A 19,373-nucleotide genomic window follows, 5' to 3' on the forward strand; every position below is an offset into this window, starting at 1 on the left:
ATATAAAACTTTACATTAAATCAGAATGAGATACTAGGAATGATCAACAGAATTAAACAGTAAAATCTGAATTAATTTTCCTTTGCAACTAAGGTCTTCACATATAGATAACCGATAAGGCATTTGAAGTAACTTTCTTGCATGTTAGTGACAAAGAATAGGTTTGGGAAGTCAAATGTATTATGAATGAGGTGAAAGAAATGTCCATATTTTCAACATTATAGGTGAACCAGTCAGACAGCGATGAACACTAGTGGCCAAAATTGGTTGGCCGAGTGGTTAGCATATCAGCTCGCCAGCCAAAAGGCTGCGGGTTCAAATCCCACCGTGTGATTGTCTGTGAAAATAGTGGTGGTAGTCGGCAGTAGATGGCGCTGGTGTAGATGATAAAGGTAGTTATGGTCAGTGGAGTTGTGGAGATGGAGAGCTGTAGAGCAGATGCCCTCTCTTGATGAGTCTTTGGACTCCCTGGAGGTGTTATGTAATAATAATAATAATAATAATACTGTTATGTTCTCTACAGCATGTATTATGTAATTCTTAGCCTACACATGGTACTAAAGTGTGTAATGAATTTATGCTTTTGTGTGGGATTTGCAAATAATCAACTCTCCATTATACTTACTGAGAAAATTTATTTTATTCAAAGACACAAAATTAGTTCAAATGTGCTTATTAGCCTTTGCATAATTTACATATAAAAAACACAGTTGAAAAAAATATCCACTATTAAACAAAGATTTGTGCGTCTAAGATAAAAAGAAGGTGATTCTGTAGGCAAGCAGCATACGGTGATGAGATTCATACAGGCCATTATATCCATGCTGAATCTCATCACCATCCCAGTCAAAAGGCAGGAACTATTAAAACACTGGTTCATTGGGGTTCACTCCTTTTGTTCTTCAGACGATCTTTTACAGAAAGAACTGCAATATATAACTTCTTCCTTTCTATCTAATGGTTATAAGAATTGCTTCATTAAAAGAGCTTTGAGTAGTTTTAATATGTCATCCTCTTCAAATACAGAAGAAATAATGTGCATTCCTATCCCTTATGTACAAGGCATTAGTGAACGTATAGCAAAAGTTTTAAAACACTGAATATTTTTGTTGCCTTTCGGCCGTTTAAAAAATCTCTACCTTTCTCACTTCTCCTAAGGACAAGCTTCCACATCTTATTATCCAGGTGTCTACCAGATTCCGTGCTCTTATGGATTATCTTATTTCGGACAAACAGGAAGACCTGCCTCTATTCGGCTAGAAGAACACCAATCTTATATTGAATATTTTAAACCTGAAAAGTCTGGACTTGCAGAACATGCCATCTTCACTAGACATAGAGTTCATTGGAGAAAGACAAGAGTCCACAAAAGTCGGTTCCTCATGGAACGCCTTTATAAAGAAACACGTGAAACTTTACTTCATTCTCCTAACTTAAACAGATCCGATGGCTTACATCTATCCCCTTTATGGGAGATAGTACTTTACAAATCAGATAATCTTTCCTAACTTTTTATTGCATAGATTTTTTTTTATTTTTTTTTTATTTTTTTATTTTTTTTTAGGAAATTTATTGACCTTTTTAGTTATCTTACACCAGCTACTTAGGTGGCGCTTTTTGGAATTGTTAGTTATTGTTTAATTTGAGCTTAATATGTACTGAAGATGCCTGTGACACACAGGCAAAATTATACTATTAAATAATCTTTGTACGTAAGTTTTCCGTTATTAATTTTGTATCGATATGTCTACTCATGGTATACCTCTTTTAAAACTTAAAACTATTTTTACCAATATTTCAATCTGAACTACCAGATCATCTTCAGTGTTAATTAAGCCAGTTCAAACAAGGTGGAATGCTAACATTGGATTTTTAAAAAATTCATGGAAGTAGATATTAGTAAACTGGTCTTCTTGACATTTTACTCTCTCATTCTCCTTCTGGTGAATTAACTACCTGCATTTACCTCAAAGCTACCTTCATTGGTTGTTACATACTTCAGAATTCTGTGTATCACCTACTCAAAAAAATGCATCACACTCATGTCATCTGCTCTAACATCTAGTAACACATAAAACTAGAACTTGATAACCTCTAATGTATCATGGAAAAGAATGCTTTTTTGCATGATACAATGAATGCATCATACCTGAATTTCTTTCAAAAATCTGTTCAGATACTAAAGAAATTTTCCAATACATGAATGGAAAGGAGAAAAAAAAAATGGTCATCCTTGAAAGTTGTGTAACACTGTGGTTAGAAAAGGTGTAAGGATTTATTTTACTTTATTTTTTTTTTTTTTGGTTAGAGACTAGTAAGGGAATGATCAGCTGACCAGAAGCAATCATAAGCACCTTGCCGGTGGACAACTTTAAGGAGGGATGTGATGTTCTGTCAATAATGTTTAGCATGGCCTTCTCATAATGCATCTGAAGAGATGCTATGTAATATAGTTCCATCTCCAAGCTCATGACTTACATTCACTTGGTACTTAAGCAACTACATAATATACTTGAAAGTAATATATACAGCAAAACATGACAAAAAATAGTTAATAACCATTGCCAATAAATGGCATGAGAGATAATTATTACTTATGTGTATATAGTTACTTTAATAAGATCCCAAGTTGTTGTTGTAAGCCTAAATGTCTCACTGCAGGGTAAAGACCTCCCCTAAATCTCCCACACTCTCTTCCTGGGCCACTCTTGGCCATGTGACACCTAGCCATTTTTCAATATCATCTCTCCATCATTTTCTCGGTCTTCCAAGTGGAATATAATTGGAATATTAGAAGTCAGGCACCTATCTGAACAGATTTTTGAAAGAAAATGCCCCTACCTCAAGTAGTTTTGGAAGCAAGAAAGAAATAGAAGAATTTTATAATCATTTATCAAGTATAATTTCCAAAGAGAAAACTCAAGAGTTTATAGTAATGGAAGACTTCAATGCCACAATAGGATTAACACCCCAGCTGGCCATAACATCTAAAGACACCCAGCTAAATCTGGATACGATTCTGTAACACCCATTGAATAACATGGATAAGAAGTGCAATTTAGTCTCACTATTTCATCCACTTCAGCCAGTACAGAGGTTAAGGAAATCACAACATGACAAAGCGCTAGGACCATATGGTTATGGTTCTAGAAATGTGCAGGGAGAATTACTATTTAACATAGCAGCAAGTCTTAATTTAATGATAATGAATTCAGTATTCAAAAAGAGGTTTAACAGATGGTGGACTCGCATTTCTCCTGATGGAAACAGCAAGAGGGAGATCAACTTTATTCTCTGCCTATTTACCTCTGTACAGCTGCTCAATTTTAGATTTAGTACAGATCATAGAATGGTGAGAAGAATGATCTCATTATCAAAACAGAAAAACAGGATTAAGTGTACCAAACAAGCCAAATGTTAATGCAATAGACCAACAATAATAGAAATACAAAGAAAATTTGACAAAAGTGACTGCTTCTCAAAATCTGACACAGACAGAAACTGATGTTCAAGATCTTTGCAACTCTATAGAATTTATTATTATTAGTATTACGGGCAACTCCAAGGAGTCGACAGACTCATTGAGGGAGGCCCTAACATCATGTCAAGAACAACTATTTGTCTTTCACACAGTATCTATCATACCTCGCCTTAAACTCATTCACAGTCATAGCACCCACAACAGACTCTGGCAGCTTATTCCACTCATTTACCACTCTCCAAGTAAAGAACCTAGCTCTAACACCCCTGTTAACCATATTTTTGCCCAGCTTCCATGTATGGCCCGTAGTCCTCCCACCACCAGCCTATTCTCAAAAATATCTTCTGGATTAATCTTATAGAAACCCTTCAGTAATTTGAATGTTTCAATCATATCACCCCTTATCTGCCTATCAACCAATTTTTGCAACTCACAATTCTTCAATCTGTTCTCATAAGGTTCATTCCACAGACCTGCCACCATCTTGGTCACTCGTCCCTGGATCCTCTCCACCTCCTCCCTATCAAGAAGAAACCCTGGCGCCCATATCTGGGCAGTAGTCTAGATGGGGTCTTATCAGGGCTCGATATAGAGGAACAATAACTTGTTTGTCTCTGCTCGTTAAAGTATTTTTCAGTAACCAAGTGATTTGATGAGCTGTTTTAGCCACTTTTGCAATGTTCCCCCTAAACTTCAACTCCCTATCCACCAACACTCCCAAATCCCTGGCCTCATCAATCTTGGAGTACGGTTCCACCAATGTGATATATACTGCTGCTAATCTTTTCACTCCAAAATGCATAACCTTACACTTTGCCACATTAAAATTGACATCCATTTTCCTTAGCCCAGTCCTCCAAACTATCCAAATCATCCTGCAAAATTTTGACATCCTGTGCACTCACAATTGCTCTACCCAACTTTGCATCATCAGCAAACAAGTGAACAATTCCTCTCAGATCCTTTCCTATATCGTTAATGAACAAATTGAAAAGTAGTGGTCCAAGAACAGAACCCTGCAGCACACCACTAGTCACAAGCCGTCTTTTGGACTCCACTCCTGAATAAACCACTCTATGGTATCTCTCCATCAACCACCCTCCTATCCATCTCACCAAACCTATATCCAACCCCATCTGCTCCAGTTTACTGAATAGGGTTCCATGTGGTATCCTATCAAAGGCCTTGGCAAGGTCCAGTAGTACCACTGTAAACTCACTACCCCTATCCAGTTCAGTCATTACTGTGTTATAAAACGTGAGCAAATTACTGAGGCTTGATTTACCCTTCACAAAACCATGTTGTTCCCCATACAGTATCCCATTTTCATCTATCCAATCCTGTATTCTTCTCTTGACTAGATTCTCCAAGACCTTGACAACGATTCCTGATATGCTAATTGGTCGGTAATTTACAATAGCAGTCTTGGAACCTCCTTTATGCAGTGGAACTATTTTACCCTCTTTCCACCCCCCCCCTCGGGACTAACCCAGACCCAAGACTCAGATTAAACAGAATGGTCAAGGGTACTGACATTTCTTTAGCCGCTTCTCGTACGACACGAGCTGGTATACCATCCAATCCCACAGATGTATTGACATTGAGGATTTGTAATAGACTACTCACCTCCACCTCATTCACCACAGTTCCCGTATAAACTTTTGTTTCATTCATTTCTGCAATGTCACCACCTGGATGATATACTCTTGCAAAGTGCTCACTCAGTAATTCAACTATATCAACTGATTCAGTTACCTCCCTACCATCGGCATTCTTTAAAATCATTCTGCCATATACATTTTTTCTTCTACTTGCAACATATCAAAAAAACTGTTTAGGATTGTCTTTAGCCTGCATGGCCAATGTTCTTTCGTAATCCTTTTTTGCTTTTCTTACCACACTCGTTACCGTTCTGGCCTGGGCTTTATACTGTTAATGTGTCTGTCGGTCACCTTTCTCCTTAAATTCCCTCCATAGTTGTTTCTTTTTTTGCAGCTCAAGCTTAATGGTGTTATTCATCCATTTAACTCCTATTTGATTTATTATTCGGACTCTAGGTATACAGTCAGCCATTGCTTCATGCAAACACTTCTTAACCGCCTCCCATGCACTGTCAACTTCTAGCCCTTGCAGTTTTACATGCCATGGCACTGTACCAATCAATCTCCTAAGCTTGTCATACTTACCAGCCCGATAATTCCACATGTAACCTGTCTTAATTGTAAATTCCACACCTTTAGCCACCTCACAAGTCAAGACCCTATGATCGCTCTCACCAATTGGTGGCAACGTGGTCATATTCATTACAGCCAAATTCTCAGAAGCAATTACTAGGTCAAGCACTCTCTGACCCCTAGTATTTTCCATTACATGCTGTCGCAGATAGTTATCCCTTAATAACCGCATAAAATCCAATTCCTTCCTCCCATGTGTCCTCTCCTCACTTCAATCAATGCGACCATAGTTGAAATCTCCCATAATAATCACCCTCCTTCCACTCATTTCTTCTATTTGCTTATGCATACTATCTCCACCATCTATTCCATCACCTGTCTATAGCAGCACCCAAATGTATATTTTGTTCTATTAGTTTCAATCTCACACCAAATAGCCTCAAATGTGCTCTTATCTCTATCCTGTGGTTACACTTCTACTCTCCTTTGCTGTAGCTCATCCGCCATCATCAATAACACACCTCCCCCCATTTTATTCTCCCTGAACACACCATACCCCTCACATTCAATCCCACTAGCTATGTCATCTTCTGTCCGCCATGTTTCACTAATGCCAATAACCTGTGGTCTGGAAGTACCAACCAAGGCCAAAAATTCTTCCTTCTTGTTCCTAATACTTCTGGCATTTGTATACATGAACTGAAGAAGCCGATTTGTCCCATCCCTATTTTGATGCCTTATACTAACTATCCCATTCTGATTTGTAGTCTTTCCTACTCACTTGGGCATATTACACACATTCACACACACTCAACTGTCTCCCTAAAATGTGCATATCTACTCCCCCCCCCCTCTTAATAACTCTAGTTTCCCTGGTTCTGTACATTCACTTGCACCGCATTCGACAATACCTTTTTAAGTCTCCGCACACCAATCCATTCAAATGTAATCCATCCATTTTAAATAAATCCTTTCGCCCATCGAACTCATTCCACACATCCACAAATTCCACACCACTCATCAAACATAATTCACGCATAAAGTCATTAGCAATTATGGCCCTCCTTCTATACTCTTCACTGTCATGCTGTTGCAACAGACTCACCATCCTAACTCTCTCACTCTTTTCTTTTGCTACCTCAAGCAATTCTTCACATCCTCACTCATAGCCTTTTTGTTTCCTTTCAAATCATTTGTACCTGCTACCACTATCAGTTCCTTCACCTGTTGTTTTTGCATTCTAATTGACTCGCTTAAATTCTTTACGGTCACACCGGGTTGGTACGATTTTGTTAAACTCTCAACTAACACACCTCTTACTAGGGAATCTCCAGTCTTCGATTAAACCTCCAAATAATTCTACTACTGGCAGGAAAAATTATAAGATCTCTCCAAAAAAAAAAATTAAGATTAACCTCACTAAAAAATGGCCTTTCTGAAGGAAAAAAAAAAGGGGGGGGGGAATTCCCTGTCTTTTAGATAAAAATGGAAACATAAGCAATAAAAAAAAAGAAATTCAAGGCATTGCCAATGATTTTTACAAAGACCTTTATACAAGCCATATAATTGGATCAAATTCAAAAAACAATAGGCATGTGGAAAATGTCAACATTCTACCCATAACAGAAATAGAAATTAAAACTGTTATCAATGAAATGAAATGCAATAGGTGCCCAGGACCAGATGAAGTGCCTGCAGAGCTTTTCAAAAATGGGCTGGATAACTTATTACCATTGTTACTTAAACTGTACAACAGAATCCTAAAAGATGAGACTTTCCTTAATCAGTGGTTGAAATCAGAAATCATTTTTCTTCACAAAAAAGCATATAATCAGATATAGACAACTATAAAAATTTTACAAGAATAATCCTCAAAAGAATTTGTAATCATCTGGACTCTGAACAACCATATGAACAAGCAGGTTTTAAGAAAAAATTTTCTCCAAGACCATCTACACAGAGTTAATTAGAAAAATATTTAGAATACTTAAGCATAGTCTCTGGGAAAAATCCCATGTTACTCCTCTTAAACACTATTATTATAATTGTGGCTATTATAGCCTGTTTTTGTTTAGGAGTGTCCCTTATTTAAATACATTGGCTATCAATACTCAAGAGGAGTATATATATTTAGGACATTATTGGTGAGTATAGAAGGCAATTAAGGTAGAATAAAAGAGGTGGAAAAATTTGGTACATACCTTTTTTTGATTCTAAGATGTCTTCCACTTCCCTGATCTCGCTGAAGGTTGTTTACAAGTGGGGAGGGGGAGAAGAGGGAGGGAGGGAGCATGGGGGTGTGTGTTTAGATGCGAGAAAATAAGTTTGGATAACCTGGGTTAATATTAATAATGTATATATAAATGTATACATATATTATTTTGAATCAGGGCGCATTTTTGTGGGGGAGGGGAGGGTGGGTAAAACTATTGTGGCAGGGTTAAAGGGGTGTGGAACCGTTTCTGTCGTGTGACCATCCTCGGAACTTTGTCGGAAATGAGTGTAGGGCTATGTCAGGGCAAAGTTGCAACTGCCAAATAAGGGCATTAGTTGTCGCTACATGGCCGGAGGCATGGTTTAAATTGTAGGTTCTGGAAAGTCCAACTTCGGAAATTAGTTAGGAGCTGTGGACGTTGATAGAATTTTCATCGCATTTTATGGCAATAGTTTCGGATATTCTTAGCATTGTTTCGTTGTCTTGTTTGTCTATGATTATGGTCTTGTCAATTTGGGGGATATGTTTTAGTTCGAGGGCGTGAGCAGCAATCTCAGTCTTCCTTATACTCTGTGTTTTATTTTTCTTTTTTGATGTTGCGATGTGTTTTTTGTGTTCAGATATTCTAGAATGGGAATATTGCAATCCTTGAAGTGCTCTTGTAGTCTAGTCCAGAAAGACCTAATTGTAGAGCCGGTGTAGGTGACGTCACAGTCCTCTTGACAAGGAAATTTGTGTACAATGTTGTGGAGTTCGAATATTTCTTTGTGTGAGAGAGATTTTTTAGGTTTTAGGAGAGTTGCTAATTTTTGGTTCGTGGTGAATACTAGCTTATAGTCTGTGTTTTCGAAAATGTATTTGTAGGTTTTGTATGTGTTTTGGATGTATGGCAATTTGATGACCATACATGTCGGGAAGTCTGTTTTGGTTGTATTATCGTTATGACGGGATTGTGCCATATCATTCACGTAATTTATTAGATGTGTAGGATAGTTGCGATTTTTGAAAACCTGTGTTAAATACTTTAATTCTGTGTTAAGATAATTGCTGTTGGTTTGAGAATTTGTAAGCATTGATAAATTGTGATAGGATGACTGATTTTTTGCTGGAATATGGGTGGTATAAATTGAAATGGAGGTAGTTTCTGATATGTGTGGGTTTGTGGAATATCTTTGTAGCTATCTTGTTATTACTTCTGATTAATGCCGGGTTTAAGAAATTGATGGATTTGTTCTGTTTCTAAGGTGAATTGCAGTCTGTTACTATAATCGTTGAGGGGTGTTAGTAAGACGGAGATGTGCGAGGGTTTGCTAATGCATAGAATATCGTCTACGTATCTGCCATACAAGGTGATGCCAGGGGGAAGAGAAGAGTGGAGTAGAAGTGATTCAATGTGTGCCAGGAATAATTCTGTCTCAAATAATCGGTCTCCCAATGGGCCAAAACATCAGTTTTGGCCCATTGGGAGACCGAAAATTTGAGCATATAAGGAGTTGTTTAACTTAAAGAAATTTGCAGATATTGTAAGTTTGATCAAGCTAATGATGTCAATTGGTGTTAGTTTTGTGTGTGTGTGTGTGTGTGTGTGTGTGTAGGGTGTGGTCCTCTGTGAGTAGTGTGTGCACGATGTCTAATGTCCTGGGGACATCCACGTTTGTGTATAATGAAGTTGCATCTAATGAGGTGAGGATGTCATCTTCGGATGGAGTAGTGTTATTTATTTTCCAGAATAGGTCATCCGTATTTCTGATCATACACATAGACGTTGTTAGTAGTGGTTTGATGAGTTTGGCAACAAATTTAGATAAAGGAGCTGTGGTGGTGTTCTTGTAGGAGACTATGGGTCGTAACGGATAACCGTCCTTGTGGGTTTTGATGTTCCCAAACGTATAGGGGGGGGGTGTAGTGCGGGGGGGATTGTGTGTCTCATTGTGGTTTTATCTATTTTGTTTAGACTTTTTAAGGTGTGTAGGGTGCTGTTGATTTGTTTTATGAGGTCGGGGGTAGGATCATTGTGGATTTTTTGGTAGGTGTGTTGGTCGTTTAAGACGGCCATAATTTTGTTGTGGTAATCAGTTTTGTTGATGATAACTACAGTGTCTCCTTTGTCAGCTTTTTAAGTTGTTTACAAGCGGGGGGGGGGGGGGGAAATCTCCGCTTGTAAACAACCTTCAGCAAGATCAGGGAAGTGGAAGACATCATAGAATCAAAAAAAGGTATGTACCAAATTTTTCCACCTCTTTTATTCTACCTTAATTGCCTTCTATACTCACCAATAATGCCCTAAATATATATACCCCTCTTGAGTATTGATAGCCAATGTATTTAAATAAGGGACACTCCTAAACAAAAACAGGCTATAATAGCCGTTATTATAATAATAGTATTTAGAATACAATAAACCATTATATATGGCCTTCACTGACTTTAGCAAAACATTTAATTCAATAGAACATTACGCTCTTTTCTGTGCTTTGTAAGACACGGGAATCAAGGAAAAATATATCCAGCTACTCAAACCATTTATGAAAATAAGGAGGCATTATCAGGTTAGAGGGAAGTGCCAACTTCTTTAGGATGGAGAAAGGCATCAAAAACAAGGTGATCACATTACTCCCAAACTTTTTACAGCAGTCCTCAAAAGCCATTTTCAGCGACCCGGATTGGGATGATTATGGTATTAATATTCAGGGGAAGATATTAAACAATCTATGTTTTGAGGATGACATTGTTCTGTTTGCTGAAAATGGCTCCCAACTTAGTCTGATGAATTATTAATGAATTGAGCATAAAAAGCAAGGAAACAGATCTAATAATCTATCATAAAACAAAAATATTAGCAAACCGAACATATTCCCAGTGATGTTGAAAATACTATAATAGAATATATAGAGAATTACAGATAGTTAGGACAAATGATCTCCATCAAATCGCTTTGACCTTGAAATCCAGTGCAGAATCGACACTGCTTGGAAGAGCTACTGGGGTTTGAAGCATTGGATGAAAGGGAACCCCCCCATTTGTCTAAAAAGAAAATTATTTGATATGATTATCCTACCATTGACTTATGGTTTCCAGACTTGGGCATTAACCATTACACACAAAAAAAGCTCCAAATCTGCCAAAGAGCAAATGAGAGGAGTTGACTTGTATCCATATTAGAGAGGATAAGGAAAAAGGACTTAAGAGACTTACCATATTTACTCGAATATAACTAACACTTTTTCCCCAAAAATTAAAGCAAAAAAATCGTGGTGCGAGATATATATATGGGGATTTTCGGAAACTAAAGTTTTCAGAAAAAAACTGAAAATGGGTATGACTTACCAAGAATCTCCTATTCGCTATTGCCTTCTGGCCTCCAGAGAGTAGTTTCCTTGTGTGCATCATCAAAGTCATCTACCCAAATAGCGTCATCTTCTTTCCCATTATTTCAAGCAAAAATTACCAGTAATTTACAAGGGTTGAGAACGTAATGAACAATCCTTCACGAATGACTAATGAGAACTGAAAGTAGAGCACGAAACACAGCACTGATAGGCCAGTAGAGATAGAGCAGCTTATGAAGATGTGCACATGCTTGGTGCAGTATTAACAAAAGATCACACTACCAAACAACAAAGGCAAGTTGACAGTTGAATTTAAATGCTAATTCTCATCAACTAAATTCCATAATATCTGAAACTGCCATTAACAACATTCACTATATATTTCTTAGTTTCACGGGGTGGTGTTTTGCCTGTTAATCGTTCCTATGGAACTTCTTATTACCAGGCTAAGTCACACAAAGTTTCAACCCCTGGTTGAATTTTCTTGCTGGTTGATTGCATGCCGCTACCACTTTTGTGATGTCTTAATGACATAAAAAATTTCAAAAATTGGATAAGTTTTTAGTTAGATACTGTGTTTGCTAGTGCAACATATGGTTTTACTTGAGTCTATACAGCATAGTTTCTGTGGGAGGGGGACATGTGATTCATTAGTTAGTACTGTTTTTTTATCGCAGTAATCTCTAATTGCACTATTTATTGAGAATATTACACAGACCGCAAATGTTTCTGTACCTTATTCAGTGATAAAATAAAACTACTTGCTTTATGTCTGCATTTTGTGGCTATTGGGGAAGGCATGTTGTTTACTGTGGGGAGCGAGTTATTATTCCTGATTTGAATGTGTTTAAACTTTTTTTTTTCGTGTGCGAAGTACACTGCAAAACTTTTTAATTTGTTTTAATTTCTAAAGTAATATCATAACTGGTAATTAATTTACGGAATTAACAACGCATATAAAGTAAATTAATTAAAGATAACTTTAATGAATCACTTCTATATTTCGACAATGTCACATTGTCATCTTCAGGAACATAAAGATATGGTATGTGCACTCAGAAACTAACACAAAGCAAATGAGGAAGAAAGCAAGAAACTAATATTGTTCCTAAAGTCCTAATGGTGCCCTCCCTCTTGCGGGCTAATTTGGTAGTCTTGGCAGTTGGGCTGAAGTTCTCATAATGAAAGTCTCCCATATTTGGGGCAGTTTCATGCACCCAAATTTGTTGAGGTTAGGAACGTTTTTTAGAGCTGCTGAAGATTCTTTGAATAATCTTTCGCATTTAAACTTGCTGCGATGAATTATTTTTGTTTTCTTCCAACGAATTTTATGGTTTGTATCTAAGGCATGGTCTGCCAGCCCAGAGCGGCTGTACTGGTGAAACCGGATGTAGTCTTGGTGTTCTGAAATCCTGATATTTGTTGTTCTGCCTGTTTGGCCAAAGTAGGACAATTTGCAGCTGCAAGGGACCTGGTATACACCAGGTAGGTCTAGGGGAAGTGGTTGGTCTTTGGTAGAGCGGATAAGGGATGCCAACTTTTTATATGGTCTGTAACAGGAAGTAAGGTCATATTTCTTGAGGATATTAGTTATTTTTTCAGAGGTGCCCTGGATGTAGGGGATAGTGATAGACTTGGAAAACCACAACCCCCCTCCCCCCCTCAACAATAAAGACTACACCAAGTCTATCACTATCCCCTACATCCAGGGCACCTCTGAAAAAATAACTAATATCCTCAAGAAATATGACCTTACTTCCTGTTACAGACCATATAAAAAGTTGGCATCCCTTATCCGCTCTACCAAAGACCAACCACTTCCCCTAGACCTACCTGGTGTATACCAGGTCCCTTGCAGCTGCAAATTGTCCTACTTTGGCCAAACAGGCAGAACAACAAATATCAGGATTTCAGAACACCAAGACTACATCCGGTTTCACCAGTACAGCCGCTCTGGGCTGGCAGACCATGCCTTAGATACCCACCATAAAATTCGTTGGAAGAAGACAAAAATAATCCATCGCAGCAAGTTTAAATACGAAAGATTATTCAAAGAATCTTCAGTAGCTCTAAAAAACGTTCCTAACCTCAACAAATGTGGGTGCATGAAACTGCCCCAAATTTGGGAGACTTTCATTATGAGAACTTCAGCCAAGACTACCAAATTAGCCCGCAAGAGGGCACCATTAGGACTTTAGGAACAAAATTAGTGTCTTAATTTCTTCCTCATTTGCTTTGTTAGTTCCTGTAGTGCACATACCATATCTTTATGTTCCTGAAGATGACAATGTGACATTGTCGAAATATAGAAGTGATTCATTAAAGTTATCTTTAATTAATTTACTTTATATGCGTTGTTAATTCCGTAAATTAATTACCAGTTATGTCTAACCAACGTATAAGTCTTACCACTAGAATAAAGTAATATCAGAGGTGCAAGTTATATTCGAGTAAATATGATAACAAAAATAAAAGACATCATTTGGAGAGCTGGGAAATCAAAATGGGATTGGGCAGGCCACTGGCAAGATATCAAGATGACAGAGCAATTGAATGGCTGCTGAGAGAAGATCCAAGTACTTATCTTTAATCCACTGGAAAAAATAAAGTTAATTTATCTCTGTTTATCATCCAGCATTCAAGTATGTCCACACATTTATATGAATTCCACCTATGAGTTGTAAGCCTACTGTATGTATGTTAAGCACTGTACATGAGTAAGAGATAATCTGGAAACCCCACTCCTTGAAAGACCAAACATGCTTTTTCAAGCCACTTCAGGTTTTCAGTAAGCAGAGTAGAGGTCACACAGAGTGAAATTTGCATGACCCTGAAGACATTCACAAACAACCATAATTGCAGCAGGATTCAAACTGCACAACCAAGCTGCAGAAAAGAAACATGCAATTGGCTAACAAAGCTAGAAAAAGAGATGGCATACACATCATGCTCTTTAAAACCTCTAAGCTTAGCTTTACACTGGAATGACTGTTGATGTGACTGCTCTCTGCAAATATTGATCAATGCGTAAATACAGTTTTGCTTCTATCATTATAAAGATTGGCTCTTAGTAGAATTAAAGTTTGTCATTTTGTCATCATAGCATAAGCTCTAATAAAGATGGCACAAGTACAGTGACTATGAAAGATTATCTGAGTATGCGTAATTCAGACTTCATGATAAGAGATAGTTATGGAGCCTTAGCACTAATGATTATAATCTTCACAATCTGTATAGCTTTGGGCGTTTTTTTTTTTTTTTTTTAAATTGCTACTCTCACCTGCAAGAGGCTGTAAATCTGTAGTGCCTGTGGTTGGGTTAAGTTTTTTTATTTGTACATAATTTGAAAACAATTCTCTAGAGACCAAATAATGACATTTTGGTCATGCTACTTCATGATATTGCTTCTGATAAGCAGAGTGGTGGTCGAATACTGGCAATGAAATTAATCTCCCAACTAAACAAACACATTCATAAATATCATGTCTATAGCTGATTGGAGAAAAATTACATTAACCACTTGGCCAACCAAACCAGCAATAATTCAGGTTCCATGCTAGACTGCCAGAAGGTTGTTATAGGTTTTATTCCAGTCAACAACAACTAGAAAAAACATTTCTATGCCTTTTCTTTTTCAGTCATTTTGAGTTACAATCTTTGGCATAGGCAGTTAAGGTTTTCCATCATCCTAGAAATTCCGGTTTTCAACTGCACAATTCAGAAAACCTGACTGCAGAGCTCACTACTTCAGATAGAAACAAGTTAGGGCTGAGGTCAAGAAATAGCAACAGTTGTCTGCCTCCTTACTATCATCCAAATGGCTTCAATATCAGTAGCAGTTATCTCAGGTATCACTAGTAGCCGAGGGTGAAAACTGGCTGCAAACCAATTTGCAAAAGGAGCTCCACCTGCTCCTTTTGAGAATAAAAGGCATTAATGGATATAGTAAAATCCTGCATTATGACACTTCACTTTATGATGATACACTCATACAACACTCTTCAATTATGACTAATTCCCATTTATACAGCACTGCATTCACTTATGACTTTCCGCAACATAACGCTCCAGTGAATCAACTGATACATAGTTTCCATAACTGGCTGCATCTCTATGTGTTTCGTTGGGAATTATAAACTGTTCATTATTTTATTTTATTACTATTAATAATAGCAGATAGTTGGTGCTTCCAGTGAAAAGAAGATGTGTCAACGTATTACATTAGATAAGATTAAAATGATTAAATTTTGTGATGATGGTGTACCCAACACTGAGATAGCAAGTAACTAAACTAACGTTGCATTACTGTTGTTACAGTTGTTAAAAACAAAGACAAAGTGAAAAATACTACACTAGTTAGTACTACAGTTATCCATAAACATGACATTTTCTTGCCAAATTGGAAAAATTCTTAATGATGTAGATTGATAACCTTAAGCCAATCTGTTTAGAATAATTTTTTGTTTGTGAAAATAGCAAACAATTTTTCTTTGCATATCACACAAAACATAACCCAATATTTACATCATTTATGCGCATATATGACTGCTGCTTAAAAATGTTATTAAACCGCTACATACATCTACAAGTGGGAAAAAAAAACAATAATCTACTATATGATGATAGAATGGAACCTAAAGTGCCATAAAACCAGGGTATGTTTGTATATTTTATTTGTGCCTATTAGTGATTTTCCACATTGTACATTATTCAAGTTGCAGAATCAGCTTTACACAACAATTTGTCCAGATTTCAGAGGAAGTGAATATTTCTTCTAATAGTGCACTTGAATCAAGCAATCAATTCCACACCTGTTATTTATGTGAATCCTAAATAAAAAAAGTTGTAAACCATAGTACTATTAGTACTGCAGTTGGGCTAAGGTTTTTTTACTTGTGATTAGTACACTATGGGCTATAATGAACTGTAGTATATCAAAATCAAAATTCAGATATCCCACAAATTAAAAATATAGAAATGAATTAATTTAAAGTTAAGAAATTAAAAATATAGAAATGAATTAATTTAAAGTTAAGAAATTAATAATGCAGCATTTTATAAAAATAGTTAATCAAATGTTTGTTTCTTTTTGTATGTCATGAGAAAGAAGTTTTACAATGTTATTTTTAATTTTGGCTACTGAAGTCTTGCTGGGGGCTGCTTGGGGGTCAAATCCAAATAAATGGGAGGAAATCTCTATACTTCCTTTAAGGAATGCAGAGAAGTGACTGGGGGGGGGGGGCTTCTGACCTAATGTTCAATCCTCACCTTCACGTGGTGCACCCCATTAGTAGGTATCCACTGATAGTGAATGAACAAGGATGGGCTGGCATTTTGGGACTTAGCCAACCAAATTGTACTCTCGCTATTGGCTTAAACCAAAAATATGTATGATGGTACAACATAAGATTTCATACCAGCTGGGGACATCACCAGTTAAAAGAGGCCCCTGATGTTTTTGTCAGGGAACCAGGACGAGCAGTGAAAAGTCAGTTACTAAAACAAACTCAAGCTCAACATCTAGAAGAACAAATTAAATGTCAGGAGAACTGAAGATAGGAATCATCAATATAAGGAGTATTAATGGGAAGGAAATTGTGCTTGCAGAAGAACTAGAAAAGTATCATGTGGACATAATTGGCATCACTGAAAGAAAGAAGTAAAAACAGGCGAAATTTGCACACCACGGCACTTGGCCGCACGAAGGAAGACTTGGTTTCGAGTCTAGTCGGCAACTAGAAGAAATTTTTCTAAGCCTTTTTTCAACCGGTTCCCGAGTTAGTCGATCTCTGGCACGGGCAAGCGGGTTTTTCCTCCCAGAAACTCGGGTTTTTCGTCCTGTAAACTCAAGAAAATCGACCGTAGAACCCACATTATTTCAGACATTAAAAAAATATATTGTGTTAGGGACCACGAGATGGTGGCACATTTGAGCCGTCTCTCTTTACTGCATACCGCTTAATTAGTGATAACCTTGGGCCATCTATTGCTGATTGGGTACCAGTGGAGATTGAACTGCCCACTCAGTCTCCAAAGTTAGATAGGGTTAAATGGCCTCGCCTACTCCCGTATATGGGAATAAAAAGGCGTTAGCCGATTTTTTTTTTTTTTTTAGGATGTTATATTCAGGCAATAATAATCAAGAAAGGAAGGAGTAGCAATAGCATTCAAATTGTTCAAATACAATAAACATGAAGATAAACTTCTTGATTGGAAAGCAGTTTCAAGTATAGTTATATGGACAAACTTCAAAATGGAGAAACGGACAATGAAACTTATATGTGCCTATAGTCCCATAGAAGGTTCTCCTAAGGAAGAAGTGGAGGAATTTTTCAAGTCATTAGAGCAGGCAGCTGACATCTATTGGAACATTTGGAGAGAAGGGCAGAACTAACAATAATGGTCTGCAAAGATTGATCAATGTGTAAATACAGTTTTGCTTCTATCATTATAAAGCTTGGCCCTTATTATAATTAAAGTTTGTCATTTTGTTATCATAGCATAACAGGAGGCATCGCCAGTTAAAAGAGGCCCCTGATGTTTTTATCAGGGAACCAAGCAAATCTTTTGTGAGTGCGGTATACAATCCATTAAGCCTCCAACATGATGTCCTCACAGCACTTAAGCCTCTACACATGGATAACAATAATGGTATTTGTTGGGTTTCTGCTCAGCATAATGACTAGTCATTACTAACACCTGTGGTCAGAACAGCATGTAAAAAAGTTTTAAAAAGAATTAAAGATGAGCAACTTTTACAGCTAAACTGCAGCCTTAACTATACAAACATTATTAAAGAATGAAACAATTTGAAAACAAGAACCAAACTTTGGAGTGTCAGTGGCAAACTCTTAAGAAAATATCGATTGATTCAGCTATGGAGGCATGCGGCAAAGTTGTTTATCTACAAGGATAGAAAAATAAGAACACCATAGCGGACACAAGAAGTTAAAGAAGCAGTCCAGAATATTTTAGTAATAAGATATGACACCTTTTGACTACTTGTATATGGAAAATATGACTTCTGCATCACTTTTAACCTTGGTATCTCTTCTGGGTCCGGCTCCCGGATATGGCCTTTCCCATAATGCAGAGCATTATACATATCTGTAAGGATATGTGTCTTGCATTATGGGATACTAAGGCAACTGAAGCCTATATATACAAGTAGCCCAGTCGTGAAGTTACTTCATGCACAAACTTTGCTTACAGTTAGATAAAGGATGAAACCAAGAATATAATTTCTTGGTATCTTTAACTTATATTCTTTACTATATTTGCTGTATTATTTTAGATGTGCAAGTAAATCTTTAAATGCTCACTGAGCTACAATATTTCTCAGTAGTGATCATTTGGACCAAGAATTTTAACTTTAGTTTTTATGCAAGTATGAATATTCCTCATGTTACAAAAATTCCATTAACCGATTTTCTCAATAATCAAAATAACTGAACATTTATTGCATAAGAAATAAAATAATTTACAATCAGGTGCATAATAATTAATAAAACAGTCAAAAGAACAATTAACCAGCAACACAATTCCTGACATTTATAAACGTGCTAACAGCAATCATGTTACTAAAAAAAAATAATGCACTTTGCTCAGAATTAAATAGGATCTTGACATAGAGAAATGGCTTTTATGAACTTTTAAGCCAGATTGTAAATGCATTATGCTAAGCAAAATAACTTGAAATTTATATAGTTCATTATTAAAAAAATATACAAGCATTAATGATTTCAGATCACAAGATTTAATTACAATAGCAATGTAATTTTCAATTTTTGGTTTTTTAAAATAATAAAAAGCATTAAAACATGTTACATTTTCATTCATTTATGCACTTTGCTGAATTACTTTCAGCAGTAATTTACCAATCCAATAATATAAAATTGACTATTTTTTTTTAATTCTAATAATAGAGACTTACTTCCATACTGTGCCTCACAAAAGATTTAGAATAGTAAAACCTTTGAAACAACACCTGCCCTGTTGCCATTGCAACCTAGAAGGGAAAAAATGATATTATTTAAATGTTTTCACTTTAGGCTTATAAAATGCTTGATTTTTAAGTTCATACCACTGATACATCCTGGAGAGACTACAATATAGTAAATCATGTGCCACCCAGACCTACTTCAGGATGCTGGAAAATGGTTCCCAAACTGCAC

The 19,373-nt window shown here is 36.7% G+C and overlaps 1 protein-coding gene across 1 annotated transcript in view; it reads right to left on the minus strand.

Annotated features, from left to right (window-relative positions):
* Positions 1 to 19,373, minus strand: part of LOC150107630 (cyclin-L1-like) — a 401,380-nt gene that overhangs the window by 344,428 nt on the left and 37,579 nt on the right. The window contains exon 2 of the mRNA XM_090391981.1: positions 19,133 to 19,207. Within this exon, the coding sequence (XP_090248107.1) occupies positions 19,133 to 19,207 (75 nt within the window). The remainder of the gene's footprint in view (positions 1 to 19,132; positions 19,208 to 19,373) is intronic.

The sequence above is a fragment of the Typopeltis vanoorti genome, chromosome 4 (genome assembly GCF_054136105.1).
Source record: "Typopeltis vanoorti isolate ZY-2024b chromosome 4, IOZ_Tvanoo_1.0, whole genome shotgun sequence".
Classification (NCBI taxonomy): domain Eukaryota; kingdom Metazoa; phylum Arthropoda; class Arachnida; order Uropygi; family Thelyphonidae; genus Typopeltis; species Typopeltis vanoorti.